The sequence below is a fragment of the Aythya marila genome, assembly GCF_965140915.1.
Source record: "Aythya marila genome assembly, chromosome: 27".
Lineage (NCBI taxonomy): Eukaryota > Metazoa > Chordata > Aves > Anseriformes > Anatidae > Aythya > Aythya marila.
In genome coordinates this window covers 4,516,014-4,533,766 of record NC_139068.1, presented here as the reverse complement: position 1 = coordinate 4,533,766, position 17,753 = coordinate 4,516,014, and the positions used below count along the sequence as shown (strand labels likewise).

The following is a 17,753-nucleotide window of genomic DNA, read 5'->3' as shown; positions in this document are numbered from 1 at the left end:
AGTTGTTGTGGCTGCATTCAGAGGTATTTATTTCCACGGGGGGTTTCTATATCTTGCCACTCGTAATGAACTCTGGGGCTCTGCGGTGTCTCCTGCGAGTCTGTCGCCCCGAGACGCCGGGCGGATCCGCTCCTGGTTTGTCTCTGACGTCCCCAGGTCTGCGCCGTGCCTTGAAAACAAGGAGCGAGCACCAGTATGAATTTCTGAGCCGTGCTCGGCTCTGCGGAGCACGTTCTGCATCAACCAGTAACCAGAGAATTAAAGGAGCTGGGGGCTTGGGGTATGAACTAGGCTGAAATGTCGGATTTTTTTATTTTCTTCTCATTTTCATCGCTGGCTTTTCAGGTGTGGCTGCAGCCCCACGCGACCCGCTACGTGTGGCGCTTGAAAATGCCCGGCTGCTTCCCGTTCCTCTGTGCCTTTACTGCTGTCCTTGCCACGAATTTGAAATGTTTGCAAGGAGCTTTGAATTCTGCAAAGAACCCTCTTGTTCCAACACAAACAGGGCCAAGCTTTCGTTTCCTCTGCTTGCTGGGCGTTTGTGACTCTCCAGCATCCCAGGCAGCAGGCAGACACCGGGGCTCAGTAGGGCCACGTCGTTGCCATATAACGCTGCCTCCAGGACGGATTCCAGTAAGTGCACAGCCCGACTTCTCGCCACGAAGTGTTCCTCCATTCCCTGCGTTTCCCCGAACAAACGGGGAGGTTTCCAGCTGCTTGCTTGAGCTGAGCCAGCCTGCCCCGAGCCCCTCTGGGATTTCTGTAGGGCCACGAACAGTCCCCGAAGTCATGGGGTGGGTCGTGCAGCCCTATTTTTCTGGGCCTGGGTGGGAGCTGCCCGTCCAGCTTTCCCCCTTGGCGTGGTTAAAACCTCACGGCATGATCAGACAACGCTGCCCTATAAAGTATCCTGGTGGCTCCACGTGCCATTTTTATGGGGTTTATTGACATTTCCCAGTTCCTTCTTCCTTCCTCAAGCTTCCATGAGTCGGATCTGGAGAACTGCACTGCGAAGAGTTGCTAGCCCGTTAAATTTATGGGCTTTTACCAACCTGAGTTAGGGCTTACGAGTTCTCCTCACCCAGCGAAGCTAGAGGAGGGCGAGCAGAACAAGGCGCTGATAGAAAACAAATGTTTAGGGGGAGCTTTGGGGTTGAGTGTTCATTTTTTTGGTGTAATCTCATGACTTCTGAAATATTGACAGTAGCTGGAGGACTCGGCAGGCAGGCAGGGCACTGCGCTGGGGACAGGAGCACCCGAGCGCTCTTCCCAGGTAGCAAACAAATGAATTTATACAGGATAAAACACGATGCCAGCCAACATCACTGGGACTCGTTCAGGCTCTCTACGAGCTCCCAATTTTCCCCAATGCATTTTCTCTCACGGTAGGATGGGAGGGAGCTCGATGCGTTTCTTCTTTATTAAAGACCCCCTGCAGGAGCTTGCAGGCAGTGAGGACACGGCGAGGATTTGCTCACCTCCTCGTTAGGAAACCTTTTGCTGAAACAACGAGCGCAGAGCAGGGGCACAACTCCTGCTCCTCGCTGTGCTTCACGGGGCTTGGATCACTCCCGGTGTACGTGTGGCACACCAAGGTGCTGGTCTTGCTCAACAGATGCTTCTCCGCTCCCATGCATCCTAGAAGCCGTGCTTGGTTGCTCCTGGACCTCCTGAAGCAGAGAACTGGACCCTCTGGACCCCCCTGGCTGTCCCTAAATCCCCCTGGACCTCCTGCTGGAGCTGCAGGGGAGCACAGCGGGTACCTGGCGGCTGCCTTTGGGGCCAGGGCTGTTGTCTCTTGCTCGGAGCAGTCACCTCGCTCCCGTCCTGATCCTGCTCAGCAGCCGGTAGCTATTCTTAGGTGCCCGGGGAGCCTCACGGAGGAATAAAGCCCGTGCAGGTGGCCGGGTTGCTCAGGTGGATTTCTCTGCCTTGTTTTGCCTCTTCGCTGAGATTTCTCCAGGGTCCTTGGCTTGCCGAAGATGCGCTGAGCCCCGGGAGCTGGGGCTGAGCAGCTGCTGGTGTGCGTTGAAGGGAAAACAGGAGAAAAAAAACACAAACAGAAATATGGAGGGAGTGTGCTCGCCCCCAGCGGATGGTGCCACAGCTTCTAGGAGGCTGAAACGAGGGAGTTGGCTGCCTGGCATCACCAAGAGGAACGGGGTGACTTCAGAAGGTGGTGGAGGGATTTGGGAACGGCAGCAGGAGCTCCTTGGCGGTGGTGTTGGGCTGCACGGAAGGCTGAGCCAAAGGAGCTGCAGGTCTAAAAGGAAATCCACTTCCAGCTTGGTTCAGCTTAATTCATCTTTCATTTAGAGTGAAGGTGTCCCCGCAAAGATTCAGGGAGTTCTATTAGAAGAAATTAAAATCATCTCTTTGATTAGGGTGGGGTGCATGGGTTTGCTTTTGCCCTGGGTGCCCTGCAGGAGGGGACTTTGCATGTGCGGGACCGGCCCCGCTGCGACACCGCCGAGCACGCAGGGTGCAGGAGGGTGAAGTGCTGGTTTCAGGAGGTCAGTAAAGCAAAGCTGCAGCTTTCCATCGAGCACAAACTCTCATTTTTAAGTTTGAGATTGCACATTTCACCTCAAAGCACCTAGCATGTAGATGGGGGGGGGTTATAACTTCTGTAATTAAAGCTTGTCCTGATACTGCCGTGCTGTGTTACCTTTCTAGCCCACTTCAGTCGTTTTCCAGAATGACTCGCAGGACTTCATGAAGCCCTGACGAGCCGTACAAGATCCCTCCTCGGGTTTTTATTTCCCATCCGGATTTTTTTTTACCGTTTCGTGTGCTCGTGTGGGTTTCTGGACGCCTGGCGCTGCGCACGCCGACACCGGGAACAAAAAGCTGGCCGGGCCGTCCATGAACAGCGCGCTGTGGTATGCGGTGTCGTGGCACTCAAGGAATTCAGTGATCTCTGTACGGAGAGCAAGAAGTTGTTTATTGGGCCTCTATAAAGGTTGCTCCGTGCAATAAAGCTGCCTTTGCAACGCCAGGCGAGTGCTGTCGGCTCCGAGCACGTTCCCCCTTTGCTCGCTGGCAGAAGCATCCCACGAGGAGTCAGGGGGGGCTGTGGCTCTCTTCACGTGCAGGGGATGAGCTCTTAAAAGGCTCTGGAGGCTTCGTCTTAGCGGGAGCTCATTCATTTGTGGCAGAAGGATTTTTGGTGCTAGGGGATATTTTATTTTTTTTTTCCCTTTTTGGTTAACGTCGACGTATTGCGGCTTAGATTCTTCCGTCCTGGGCCGTGAGAGCCTTTGGGAAGGTTTTACGAGATGATAAACGTAGTGGGCTCCCAGGTTGTTAACCCCTGTGCCTGCTTCTGCCAGCAGGAGGTTTTGGGATCCCGCGTGGCACCAGGACGGTGCCAGAATTTGGGAGCTGCCACCGCTGGCCACAGAAGGGGCAGCTCCCTTTGAGCTCACGAAGCTCTTCTTAGTGTTTTTGCCGTGAAAACGCATCTCTGACACACGTGGCAATGTGTTCGCTTCTAAAAGACACAGCAAGAGACTGGGAAAGCCTTCTGTCTCGGGGGGCTTCTCCCCAGGACCCCCCAGGCCTGTGCTTTTCTACCCCATGGGGCACGGCCCCAGCCCGCAGGAGGGTTTCATTCAGCATCTCCTGGAATATCCTTAAGAAATAAAACAAACACAGCCCCAATTATCCTAAAATTTAAGGGGGAGGGGGGGAAAAAAGAAATCTCGGTGGGACTTGGATCTTCTTTCCCTGGGGGTGAAACCTCAAATAAGAGCTGGGGTTGGAAAACCATTGTGAGCCTTGTGAAATCACAGCACAACGCTGCAGAAAGACCAAAATCCTGAAGTAAAGCCTGAACTCGGTGGTGTTTCTCTGTCTGGAGCACGTTTAAGGGGTTTTAAAGCAAACTGTGGAACAATTTCACGAACTGCAGGCAAATCCTCCTGGAGGAAGAGGCCGATTGTTGGAACGGGCAGCGCAGCAGCAGGGTTTTGCAACGAAGCCGCAGTTTGCTTTCCCAGCGAGCTGCCAGCTTTCTCCTGGAAAAAATGTGCCTGGTGCGTTCTCACAGCGAGCACCGTCAGAAATTTTCCCCTCAAATATCCCCCGTTCAGCTCAAAACTTACATAAGCACCGGAGGCACACGTGTCGTCTGCTCCCTGCCCGAAAAGCGGTGCGGGGAGCGGGAAGGAGCCCGGTGGAGACGAGCTCGGAGCTTTCCTGCTGTCTGGCTTTCAAGAGTGAAATCGTTTAAGCGGTGGTGACGTTGCACTTTTATCCCTTTTCTAGGTACAAATCGATAATTCGGGAGTTTTCTCTCGGAGTCGTGTCCGTCTCTGAACCTGGTTCCTTTAAAAAAAAAAAAAAAAAAAAAAGCACAGATGAAAAAATGAAGCTGCCTGCTGGTTTGCAGGGAATGGCTGAGCTCGAGACTTCTCTAATTATTTTTTTTTCCCTTTATTTGTTTTTGTAGGATTCTGTGACATCAAAACCAGTAATCCAGTTTCAAGGGAGCCAAGGGGTAAGTTTGTGTATGGGTTGCCTTGGGAAGTGCTTTACTGGCTTGTTTATGCAATTATCTGAGCACGGGCTTTGTGCTGTGCCTCTGTCCTGCTCCGGTCCAAAGAGCGATGCTCTGACCTCTGGAAGCGAGGGCTGTGAAGCTCCGACGTGGTCCAGGAGGAAGGAATTGTTCTGATTCCCCTGACCACGTGGGCTCTGTCAGAACTTTCCTCCCACTTTATTTTCGCAGCTTGCTTGATCCGTAGCTCTGCAAAGTGCTGCTGGGGGAGGGAAACTCGGTTTTATAGGGCCGTCCCGGTGGGTAGGACGAGGAGACTGCGAGTCCACTGCTGGTAATGCCGAGGTGGGGGCAGCCATCCCTTAAAACCTCGCCTGTGTCCTGGGGAAACTCCTCGCCGAGCCTGGTAAACGTGGTGGGAGGCTTTGGGCACAAATTATGACAGTGCTGGTGCTCAGAGGCTGCTGCGAATGCCCCGAGGCTTTATTTAACTCGAGCTTCTGAACAACCGGGCCGTTTCTGTGAGTACCAAAAGTTTTTTTATATTTAGGAGTTTTATTTCTTTAACTTCTGCTCTGATGACCGAGCTCCTCCAGGGTATTTATAGAAGCCTGAAGCCGTCTGTCATGCCGGTTACTGACAAGGGTGAGATTTAATTGGTAGCTTTTCTCGTATCGCAATGCTTCGGTGAGCTTTAAAAACGTCACTTAGCCAGCGTTTAGACACCAAAAGGTGAGTGTTCCTTCGGGTCCTCTGCAGGAGGAAGGAGGGTGCAGTGTTTTCAAGAATCTGAACTCAGCTGTAAATAACTCCGTGATTTTTTTGGGCTGGCACAGCAGAACTTGGAAAAGTACTTGAGTTAAGTAGGCAGTGAAGTCAAGCACGGGGCTTGCCCCTATTTTCCCTCGTGGTGTTGGTTTCCCTAGGTCCACAGCAAAACACCGCAGGAAAGACACGATTATTATCAACTAAGAAAAGTACAACCTGAGAAATAAAGAAAGGAACAATTTCCAGTTTGTTTTTTTTTTCCCTCTGATTACAATTAAAGTCCCCAGAAAGCTCAGTCCCGATGGCAGCCGGCAGCTGAAGCTGGGTAAAATTGGAAGCGAGCGACAGAAGTGGCAGGGCGGCGTGATTTACTGTCGGGAGGTGAGCAAACAGCTTCGCCTGGAATAAAGAAGCCAAAGGACAGCAGCGCCTCGCCTCCCCTTCGCAGCCTACCTTGGAAGGATCTGACTTCTCCTGCAGAGCTGCCTAAGTGCTAGAAATGCCTCGTCTTGTACTTAATCTTCGTCCTCAAAGGAGACGCAAACAGTGGCACAATTAATCAGAACGACTTTAACGCTCCGCTGCCCTCAGCTGCCGCGCTCCTCGTTTGCCACGCTGCGGTATTAGCGGTGCTGGAGCACTTCTGGGCTTTTCCAGGTGAAGGACAAGAAAAAAACAGTTTAAAAAAAAAAAAAAAAAGCAATTCCTTGTTTCAAAAGAAAAGAACTGCAGTCGGGCGCTGGTGGAGGAGCGGAGCGGCGCGGCTGGAGGGAGATGTTGGAGCTGACCTCCGCCTGCCTCCCGCTCAGCTGCGTAATTAATTGCACTGTCGAGTAAAGGCCAAAGGTAGGGCTTTGAAGAAAGCGAGCCCCAGCTCAATTGGGGCAGATAGAAAGAGCTCTTTGTCCTTTTATTATTATTTTTACGGGGGATGACAAGAAGCTGGCAGCTGTGTAACCATCTGGTTTTAAGTGCAGCGCTCGTGTATGTCAAGACTGCGCCCGGCTTTAAGGAATTAACAGCAGGGCTTTAAAGACTTCCCAGCGAGCTTTCTACCAGTCGGGCTGAAAAGACAATTCCAGTAATTTAACGAGTTCCGAAATCCAGATGAATTCGCCTTGAAATGCGTTTGGTTAGCTGGTTATTCCTGCAGCGCGTTTCCCCCACTGTACCTTAATTCCCCAGAGTGTTGCCTTCCCGTTTGGCTTCCTAATAAATGTTACGGAGAGGATTTCAGATTAAACTTTGGGGGTTTTTAGCTTTTGTGCCTAGCACGGATGTCAGAGTGTGACTTAAGGCAGCATCCAGTGACACGAGACTGGAGCAGGGAGACTTCTCTGCGTAAGTACCCCTCGCACAAGGACAAAATCCCAAGCATTTGGTGTTCAAAGGGAAGCAGGATGTAAAATAAGAGCTGCTGCTTCCTGACTTTGGTTCTCCAGGAGCCTCCTCACCTGCTGGATCTCATTATTGCAGAGCTTTTAAATTACCACGTCCACGTCTCCCTCACCTGCTCCCAGCGCGGCCGTGTAATGAACGCTGTCAGGGCTGCTCCCAGCTCCCTAACGCACCAAGACGAGCTCCCGTGTTCAGTGCTGCCATTAAACAGGGAAGGGAACTGGCCAGGAGTGAAACCCAGGAGCAGGCGAGGTGGCAGCTCCACCGGCCGGGAGCTGGAGGAGGATGTTGGTGGTTTCACCCCAAATTTCCCAGCTGTGATGAGGTGAGACCTCCCGAACGGATCCCGGTCTGCAACAGAGCTCCCGAGGCTCCGCAAACTGTGCTCAGCGAAGGATCCTGGCCTTGGGAAGCATTTCTTTATGGCAGCACCAGTCTTTTTTAATCACTTTTTGGGTGCACTTCTGTAGCTTCAGAACTCCAATGGGAGTCGGTGGTTGTGCGTGGAGCACGAAGGCAGGACCAGGACCGCTTGGGTGCTCCTTGGGAGCAGCACCTGCTCATTTCACCTTTTCATCACAAACTGGGCTTTCTTTGATAATTTTACAGCTCTGTGCAGAGTCCTGAGCATTTTGCTTGTTCCAACATGCACGTAGATGAGATTTTCAGAGCTCGGGTAGCAAAGCTTTGCGAGCGGGGGGAGCTGGAGGGCGCGACTTGCTCTTTTGGTAAAAGCAGGCAGAGAATTACAGAAGAGGTTGGGGCAAATTTGCAGGTGCTTACTGGGGGCAGCTGGGACGGGGAGGAGGAGGAGGAGGAGAACTGAACTGGGGAGAAAAAGAAACCTTCAGGTGCCGGGTCAGTACGGCTTTCTTACAAACACCTCCTGGGTACGGAGCCTTTGAACTGAAGGCGATTGGAAAATATTACACGGCCCCTGTTTCTGGGGATGAAGTTGTGCTGGTATAAATAGAGGAAGGTGAAATTACCATTCAGGGCGAGCTGTACACAGATGAATATTACTTGAAAGAAGAAACATAAGTCACATCTGTACCGAGCTATTTTTAAGTGTCTATGGTTACTGGTGTAAGACTCTGCACCAAAATTAGGGCTCCCTGCGAGCAGTTACCATGCTGATTTGGTGGCTTGAAACCTTCTGTTTCAGCTAAAAATAATTCCTAGATAACGGCCGGTTTGCATATGCTACACTTTTCAGTACTGGCACAGGCAGCGTTTAACGTTCATGTGGCTCTTGTTTCTGTCTCGTTTTACGTCCTTCGGAGAAGCTGCCCGAGGAAACCGCAGAAACGCTGCAAAAACGCCGGGATTGGAGCTCGCCGAGCAGCCATTTTTTACAGTGGTGAATCAGGAGGTGGATGTCAGGCCTGTGATGTATCCGGATGGCACCTCTGCACATCTTCCAGGCTTTCAAACCTGCCGTGTCCAGCACAGCTTGCTCATCCCCACCGGGGATTAAGGCTGGACCAGCACAGACCCCTTGTGCTCAGCACCGTGCCCTGCTCACCGTACATTAACCAGCGGTGAGCGACGCTGCCTGTAGGACACCCAGACCCTGCTCTTCACCTAACCGTGAACTCGGGCAGGCTCTCAGCTCTCCTGGGAAGCTCACGGGCTTTTATCCCTTCCCCACGAGTCGGGGAAGAGGGTGCTGGGTTGAAGAGCACCCCGTGCAGAGGGCGAGTGGAAGAGCTGCTGCCACCCAGCCCGCTGCGGGTCTCACCGGCGTTTCTTGCCAGTTCCAGGAACATCCGTCTGCTTTATGGAAGTGGCACAGATGCACACGGTTTCCAGGCTGCTGTGGATGGCTGAGGTCGAAGGGAAACCACCCAGAAACCCCTCCTGTGCCCGCAGCCATGGGTGGTTGCCACCAGTGGGTTTGCGAGGCGTGCGTGTGTCAGGCATCCACGTGGCAGGCTGGGTAAATACGACCGTGTGCGGTGGAGCGTAGCCTAAAATAGGGTGAAGCCAGCATTTCCTCTGCCTCGTTCTCTGGAAGCCATTTTAATGATCAAATATTGATGTGATGAGCTCCGGTGCCACGATTTCTGTTGGACCTCGAACGCAGAAGGGAAGGAAACATTAAAAACAAAACACTTTTAACGCTGAATGGCTGGGGGGAGACAACGCGGGTCGCTGTGGAGTTGTCTGCGGAGCACACGTAATGCTTGATTAAATATTGAATTTAGCAGCAGCGTCACACACACCACAGCGAGCCCTGAAATCTCGTTATGGAATTATAATCTCTTAAAAAAGAATAAGCGTGCTATCTAGCAACCTGGCTTGTGCTATGTTTAGTGCTGGATCACCAGGGCTAAAGAAACAAGTCTCAAATGCTTTGAATTGAACGTAAACAGCGGTAGCAAGCCTGTTTTAAGCCTAGATCAATAGAATTGGGTCAGATTGCGAGAACAAGATCATCGTGTGCCTTTGGAAGGCAGCGAGCCACCAGCTCATACCTTTGGTCTGTTACAGATTTTGGCCTTTTTTTGTTCAAACTGATCTTTGTCTACCTCTTTTGCCTTTTTGGCACTATAGCCTGCAGTTTTGCTGACTTCAATCTCCCTTGTAGCTTTTTTCCAGCTTGCTCTTCCTGTTCTCCTATGCAGTAATCCATAGGTTTTACTTGTATCGGGTTCCAAAACGGCTCAAAACATAGTGACTGCTGAAAAGATGAACTCTGTGGCAGCGTGGGCTACCTAAATGACCAGCATTTCTCTCCTTCCCAACAGCACATCGCAATTCCGAGGCCCGATCGCCCCGCGGAAGTGCGGACTTTCACCTTTTATCTTTCCAACATCGGCAAGGACAGCCCGCAGGGCAGTTTTGACTGCATCCAGCAGTATGTCTCTAGGTGAGTGATGCGTCAGAACGAATCCAGCCACTTCTATCCTACCTTCCGTGGAGTTGTTTCTCTGTCAAACGTAAACAAAACTTAAAGAATGCCATTTCTTTTTAGAAATTGAATGCATTTTCTTTTTAAAACTTCTTTCTGTGTGATCTCTTTGTTTGTGTATGCGTTTGGGTAAGCAGGCACCCACAGAAGAACCTGTTTACCCCTCTCAGCACCTTTCTGTACCCTCCTGTTATTAGATAACACAACCTCAGCTATGCAGCGGTGACAGAAACATGCCCGTTCGCAGTGCTGGGAGTACCTTTTCCATTGCCTTTCTCTTGCAGCAACGGCAATATCCAATTGGATTGCCTGGGAAGCATACAGGATAAGATCACCGTGTGTGCTACCGACGATTCCTACCAGAAGGCAAGGCAAAGCATGGCACAGGCAGAGGAGGAGACTCGCAGCCGGAGCGCTATAGTCATTAAACCTGGGGGGAGATACGTAGGTAAGCAGCAGCGTGATGTGAGCGGCTGTCCTCACCTCCTGAAGTCGTGCTGACGTTTGCTTTGCTGTGAACAACTTGACCATGAAAGTCCTCAGCAAGTATCTGGTAGTTCCTCCCGGGTGTCTGATTCACTGTAGCCTCCTTGCGTTGTGACTTCTCTGTGGCTTCCACCTTCCCTCTGGAACCTGTGTGGTGCTGGTTGTGTGGCCTCTGAGGGTTGCCTGGGCGCAGTCACATCACTCTGGCACAGTTCATATTTCTCATGCGGTGATGCTGGGAGCACACTGATGCTTTAAAGTGTCTGTGCTCCTAACCAAGCCAGCTAAAACGTCCTGCTGCTGTCTCACAGCTGCCGTGTGCCTGCACTTGAGGCCCTTACAGGCAGCATCTAGGCTGCAGACAGCAGGGCACTTGGGTTCATCAGCAAAGATTAGAGCGGAGCTGCTGACGGTAGCCTTGAACAAACCATCTCATTGTCACAATGAAAGGAGAACTCTTTGGAGGGGAAATAAAAATGTGGCAGTGAGCTCGACGAGGAGCCTGCTGAGACCTAGCTTAACCTCAGTCTGGTCACAAACTCGGGGCATAAATACTAAGCAGAAAGCGGAGTTCAGTTCTTGGAGCCAGCTGTTTTTTCATGTGATCCGTAGCCGGTCGCTTCTCAGAGGGTGGCTGTGATGAGGATGGTGAGTTGCAAAATGTAGAACTGCCCCTGACTCATTGTTTTATCAGCCAAGTGCTCAAAACTGAGAAATGAGATAGCAATCAGGAAGGAAATGCATTGATTTCCTGTAGACGAGAAGATTTCGTTTAGCTTGTATTTGAGAACTTTACAGTAAGTGGATCGAGTTGGTAGGCTCGTGAGGCAGATTCTCAGGGCAAACTGCTTCCCCGAAAGATGCAGCAAAACTTTCCATTTAAAAATAGCCTCACTTAAACGTTTTCCCTCTCCGAAATGGAGGCACAGCCGTGGAAAAAGCACTGGAGGGAGGCATGGTGCTGCTTGTGCAAGATGTCAGTGTTTAAGGTGGGAGGAAAGCAGCGGAGATGTGAACTAAGACATGAATGTATGTGGAGATAGGTGATAGGGATCTGGGGGGTGCGTGTGCTTATATGTGCTGAGTCTGTGTGTGTACACGCTGCTCTCTCTATAGGTATATAAATATTTTAAGTGATTTGGTGTTCTGCCTTTGCTTAGTTTTTTCTTCCCCTATCGCTGCCCATTTTGGCTCCAGCCCCAAGTGGAAATGTCACAATGTGTTTTTGCTGTTCACGACCTGGCAGGAGTTAGGGCAGTTCTAGAAAGCCTCCGAGTCTTCTCGTGTCCCGTTGCTGGAAATGACGTCCGGCCAGCCTCTGGGTTTGGGGCTTTTTGATGTCTGAGTTGTTGTTTTTCTCCCTCCTCTTAACTCAGCCCTGCTGACGACGGGTCGCAGCGCCTTGCATCAGCGTGGTACAGAACAAAAAGCCAGGAAATGGGGGCTCAGTTATGCAATCTGCATTTCAGTAAAATAAACACTGCAGACAATCACCAGTATCTTCAGATGACTCAGTTGAAAACATTGCTTCCTAGCAGTGGAGAATTGCCACGCTGAAATAAACCTCCAGAGTTTCTGCAGTAAATGCTGGACGTTGTTTGTCCCACTGAAGGTCACTGTCATGAACTGAGTGGCTGCTAATTGCAGCTCCATGCTTTAGACCTTGGGACCCGCAGGGGTTTTTTTATTTATTTATTTGCTCTTGTCATCTTTGGGAGCAGGAAGCTGGCTTTGTGACCCGTTTCTGGGTTCAAAATAGTGCAGCTCTCTGATTTGTGCCCTAGCCAGTGATGTGGGACTCCGGCTGAGGATTCTAGCTGGAGTTGTTTTTTAATAGGAATGGGAAAAATGAATTCCTGTGTGATGCTGTAAGAAACCGAGAAGCACACTTGGGATGGAGCTGAGGAAGCTGGCTCCGAGGGCTTGAGATGAGCATGGGAGGCAGCTTTCTGTCCTCAAGTGCACACAAATAAACGTAGCTGGAAGGCGAAGCAGTTACTGCGACGAAGCAGAAGGGGTTATTCTGTGCAAGCAGGCAGCACGCTAACGAGTAGGCGAACGTGTCGGGGTTGGACCCCCTTCGTGTTTGGCGGGGGGGGAAGGGAGGTGGACCCAGCCCCATAAAGTTCCCATTGTTCTGAAAGCAGAAACATCTGCTGGAGCAGCGTTTTTGCTGAGATCAGCAGCAGGGAGCCGCTCGTTGACCACTTCGGGTCTTTCCACTCCATATTTCGACTCTCCGACATAATAATGCCGAATTTTCTCCTCGTAGGGAGGAAAAAAAAAAAAAAAAAATGGTGAGATTAAGCGTGGGGATACGTGCACTTGGGATAAATGAAAAGCTAGCGAACAAAGAGGGCTTTATGTAAGCTTGTGGCCAGTAATGTGCAGGTTTCCAGAGCTTGGTGTTGCTGTTTACTTGTTGTGAGCCTGTCATGAATCATAAAACTCACGGGACAGTCGTTCCGGCGGCGCGTTGGAACGGATGGGGTGTGCTGGTTGTGTTTGTCCTTCATTGTCACCTCCTGGCACTCGTGTGATGAGCTCCATATCCGCGCCGCCGACCCACTGGCCGTTGCGAGGTGACTGCTGCAGTTCACTATTCTCATCTCATTTTAGGCAAAAAGGTTCAGGTGCGTAAACCTGCACCAGGAGCTTCCGATGCTGTTCCCTCCAGGAAGCGCCCAACGCCAGTCAACCTTGCCAGTGCAATAAAGAGAGGCAATAGTGCGATTTCTCAGAGACCCTTCAAAGATAGGGTTGTGCACTTACTGGCACTAAAGCCTTATAAGAAACCTGAACTTATTCTCAGATTGCAGAAGGATGGACTTTCTCAGCAGGACAAGGATTTGCTGGACAACCTTCTGCAACAGGTTTGTACCCTGACGAAGGCAACGATTTAGGTAAAGGGAAACGTCTCCTGCGAAGGGAGTCGATTCTGTACGAGTCTGAACGTGACCTGTGTATCTCAAAGCTGCAGCTTGACGTTTCTTTGGAGGCCGTGTCCCACTGGGGTTCACAATTCACACGATTTAGGTAGCAGAAGCCCTCCCCGTGTGTACGCTGTGTGGTAGGGGTGTACAAGCAAGCTGTATGATTTCTGTTCACCGCATCAGTCGCTTAAGGGGAACCAAAAAGAAGGTGGTTGTGGGGAGAACTACCTAATGGAGGATCTAGGAGTTATTTGAATTCTTACAACCTGTAAATCTACTCCATACATCTTTATTAACGTGGAGGTAAAGGAACGTGTGTGTTAATACATGCGACGTTTCCTACGTGAAGGAAAAACGTGTCCCTCTCCACTAAGCTTTACGTCTGTATTGCTGGAACCCCGTGCCTTCCTGCTGGAAGAGCTACTGGTTCGGTGTGAAGATCATGCAGCTTCTTGCCAACCATATTATTTGTATGTCAAGTGTGAAAGCTGTCTCCTGGCTGAATCAGTCCTTAACGCTTTGAGTCATGTTCAAGGTGCCATTTTAGGGCTTGCAGTGAATACCTTCATTGCTCTCAAAATGCATCGGGGATATTTATTTAAACGCTGCAGCTGCCCTCTTTTGTACTGGATTCTTAATTTTTACTCCTCTCCATAGCTGAGAAGAACGAGACAGAGCAAGGAGTTGCTTTGCCCAAGGGCACAGGGCAGGTCACACTGAAAATGGAGTTAGTGCTGGCACAGCTCGCTCCTTCCCTAGATTTTAATCCCGTAGCCCTTCATTTTCCAGCAGAGCTACAATTCCTCTGCACACCCTTTCGATTACTACGAATCTGTTTAATAATGGAAATCCTGTTGCTGGTAATCATCTTTTATCGATGCTCTCCCGACCCCCTGGCAGGCGAGGGGAGCGCTTGGCAGCGTCGGCCTGACCGGGCTATAACTGCTGGGTTTGCTGGGAATGCATTGCTTGTAAACTCCTCTCCTCCCAGGGCTCCCATCCCCAGGCAGACACGGATAAACTTCAAAAAAAAAAAATTACAGGCTGCGTTAAAGCTACATGTCTAAATATGTCTAGGTGTGGGTTTCATTGTGCTCTCGCATCTCTCGGAGGACTCTGTGTTCCTGCTGGCCTTTTTGCCTCATTTTGCAAGGTTTCTATTTTTGGGGAAGCTTGGGGTGGAGCTTGCAGAGTCCAGCCCCAGGAAAAACAGGGAGGTGGCAGCTCCCAGCCTCTGTGCAGAGCTCCAGCCTCGCCAGGCAGCGTGCCTCCTGCTGCACAACGGGGCAGAGCACGACCCAGCTTTGCTTTCGTCTCGTGGGCACGTTTCCTGGGCTATCTGAATGCAAAAGCCAGCTCAAATTCTTCTTGTGTTTTGGCTCAGGATTTTGGAAAGCTGACAGAACTGAAAGGAAAAACAGTGTTCGTCATGTAAACTGATAACCGGGCTTTTTATTTTGTTGCTTATCAGCAGCGCTTTGCTCTATTCAGTCTTCCAGCTTTTTGCTTTTAAATTCCTAGATTTATAATATTAGGGCAAAGTCTCCCTCGAGCAAAAGCAGGATTAACGGCATCTTTGCTTAATTCAAGATTTTCCACTACTTCACTTGCTTTTCCGAGGTTCTCATTGCTGCGTGGATAATAGAAACTCCCCAACAAGCCGTCTCCTGAACAGAGCGAGTGACGGAGAGCGTTAATCCTTCAGCAGATGTGCTGTTTTATCTCCCCTGGCTGAATAAAAGCACCTGCCAGTCTCAAGTGCAACACAGTGGTCAAACTGAGGGGCCAGAGCTGGGAACTGGAGACGCTGGCTTGTTGTTTTTTTTTCCCCCAGGGGGTTAGCCTGCGTATGGCCTTAGCGTTTGGCACCTCTACCTCTCTGTCCCTTTTCCCATAAATGAATTTAAGGCATTTAAGGCATTTTTTTCCAGCCCTGGTGCTCCACGCTCACCTCAGAAGGGTTGACTGAGCACAGCATCCATGCAAATGTCACTGCTAGACGTACTGGGGCGTTTTGCTTTGTGCCAGCGTTGGGTTTTTCAGACACGTAACCAGCAGCAAGAGGTTAAATTTTCTGCCAAGCTGTGGAAAGACTGATTAAAGCGGGATAACTCGTAGCAAGCTGTTTCCATTCTAACACAACTCTGCCGGTTCCAGCAGTGTTTCCTATCCACGCAGGCACCGTGCAGAGTCTTGTGGGGGAAAGGCACACGATAGAATTGGAGAAAACGTCAAAGAGCTGCTTGGACGAGTGTCCTGCAGCTGCACCGCAGGACTTAGGTGCTACAATTTGCTGTAAAACCCTGGGTTATAAGCCGATAATTGCAGGTTTTGTTGTTGTTTCCCTAAAGCAGTCCTCAGAAAAGTTCTCCTCCATAACACCGAGCAGGTGATCCTAACACACGTAGCTGCGCAACGTAATCCACGAGCTCCCGACCGTGTTACATCCGCAATGCATTCTCCGCACCGCTCCTCCAGAAACCAGCTGCCTGCCTCCTGCTTTGCTGGCTTGCTAGTGAGAAATTACCTCCTGGCAGCTGTTAACCGAGCTATGGCCACGAGAGTTCCTCTATCAGCTAATAAATCACACCATTTGAGCTATCGGACAGTCGTGACGAGTGAACTGCCTCTTCCCCCTGGGGTTTATTTCCAAGTGTTGCCCCAAATCGCTGCTGTGCTGTTCCAAACTACCAGGCTGAACGATCTGCTTAGATCCGACTTGTTCCTCAGTAAATTCCATGTGTTTTGGAAGCTCACAGTGAACTATTGCACTGACAAGGCAACAGAAAAGCATAGTTTGGTTAAATAATCTAAAAAATTGGGAAATGAACTTAGTACTGAGTCGTTCCCTGACACCACTAACTGCCACTAAGTCTGCTGAGATTTTGCCTACATCTCAGCTCTCTGTATTGTAACGAGTGAGGAGAATTAAATCCTAATGGTTTTGCAAATCGCTTTTGTTTCAGGTGGCAAATTTGAGTGCCAAGGACAGCACTTTCACACTGAAAGATTGCGTCTACAAAGAAGTGCAGAAGGACTGGCCAGGCTACTCTGAGGGAGACCAGCAGCTGCTGAAGAGGATACTCGTTCGGTAATTATTCCACCTTCTCTCTAATATCTGCAGCTCAGAAATACTAGGTTGCTATAAATCAAGGTGATTGAAGTCAGTGGAGCTATGGGAAGTTGAGCGTTTGGATTATTTTCACATCCAGTAAACGTTTGTCAGCCACTCACCTGCAGAAGTTGGCCAAACTGGAGAGTTAAGTGGACGCAATCTTCAGGTCGTAGGCTGTAATTTAATAGCAACTGAAGTCATTATGCTAAAAGCTACAGGAAAACCTGAACGGGGTAAAAAAGCTGTTAGAGTTAAACCTTAATGGTGGGGTAAAATCCTGGGAGAGGAGAGGATTAAGCCAAACGTGTGCGGTGCAGCTCCCGGGTGCAGCTCTCCTTTCCGTGTCCCGTATCTCCTTGTGCACGGCTTCCTGTGCAGACTGCTGTGTTTGTTCAGGACAGCAAGAGAAAGTGCCCTGCAGCCGCGTCCCCCCCGGCGTCTCGCCCCTGCTGCTTCTGTGCTCTGTTCCTGCGGACATCCCCAGCCCCTTTGAGCTGTTTTCTTGGAGGCCTCGCTTCATTTCTATAGGACAATTTGGATATTTTACTGCGCTTTTCTCCGCGTTGGAAATTCTTTTGCTATCAGCCACGTAGGCTGGGCAAGACTGAGGTTTGATTGCAGGGAGAGATGCGTGACCGTGGCTGGAAAAGCACAAGGCGGTTCTTTAAATCCCCTAAAACATTTAATGCTTGTCCTCCTGCCCGTAAAATGCCATCTGGCCAAGAGCTGCACACCCTACCTGTTTTCATCTTCCTGAAAATAGCCCTTGACAGAGTTAGTGCAGATGATAGCTCTGTCTCAGTTGTTAAAGATATTTTTCCCTTAGATGAAACCTAAAAACTTGGAAGCTTTTAGCCATCAGGCAGCAAGAAAAGAGCACGTATCCCCTAGATTCCTGAGGAATTCTGCCCCGAGTGTTTATATGTGCCTAGCTGGATTTTCAATGTGTGTTTATACTGACTGGAGTTTGTAATGAGAATAGAAATTTTACCTGGCGTGTTTCTGAGACATAATCTTAACCAAAAGCGCAATAAAATAAGTGGAGCATGCTCCGTTTGAACGGTTTCCATGATTTGAAAGCACAATTGGCTGGGAGATGAGACTTTGTTAAACCACCAGAATCGTGCGCTTAAAGTGCTTTGGCATGCTCAAAAAAAAAAAACTAAATAAAAATCAAACTGATTTAAACGGCCTTGATGTTGAATTATAATTAAATGGAAAAATTCAAGTGCCGTGCAATCTTTATGGCTTTCAGAAAAAGTTAATTTCTCCCTGTAGAAGGCAATGTTTACCGCTTTTTCTAGAATTGTGGCATTCAGTTATGCGAAGGGCTAAAAATAGACCTTGGCAAGGATGTGTTCAACTGTACAAACAAAGACCCGCGCAGCCAGCGCAGGTAATGAGGCTACAAAATGGAAAAAACACGTCGGGCTGAAGACGGGAGAAAAACATTTGCAAAAAGGGCACGGGCTGCAGCCGTGGGGCTTTACGCAGCTCGCGGTGGCAGTCTGCGTGGTTGCCTGGATCCATCCCATTGTTCGCTGTCCTCTCGGTTTCCACGTCCACTTGCTGGTTCAGTGGCTGCACTAATTAACACGTCTGCAAACCCTAAAAGCACGTCTACCAAGGCTTGTGTTG

General features: G+C 50.0%; 1 protein-coding gene across 1 annotated transcript in view; it reads left to right on the top strand.

Moving 5' to 3' along the window:
• ELL (elongation factor for RNA polymerase II) overlaps nucleotides 1-17,753 on the top strand; it is a 51,699-nt gene that overhangs the window by 18,815 nt on the left and 15,131 nt on the right. Inside the window, exons 2-6 of the mRNA XM_082779951.1 lie at nucleotides 4,454-4,501; nucleotides 9,418-9,539; nucleotides 9,866-10,029; nucleotides 12,687-12,940; nucleotides 15,967-16,091. Coding sequence (XP_082636077.1) covers nucleotides 4,454-4,501; nucleotides 9,418-9,539; nucleotides 9,866-10,029; nucleotides 12,687-12,940; nucleotides 15,967-16,091 — 713 coding nt within the window. The remainder of the gene's footprint in view (nucleotides 1-4,453; nucleotides 4,502-9,417; nucleotides 9,540-9,865; nucleotides 10,030-12,686; nucleotides 12,941-15,966; nucleotides 16,092-17,753) is intronic.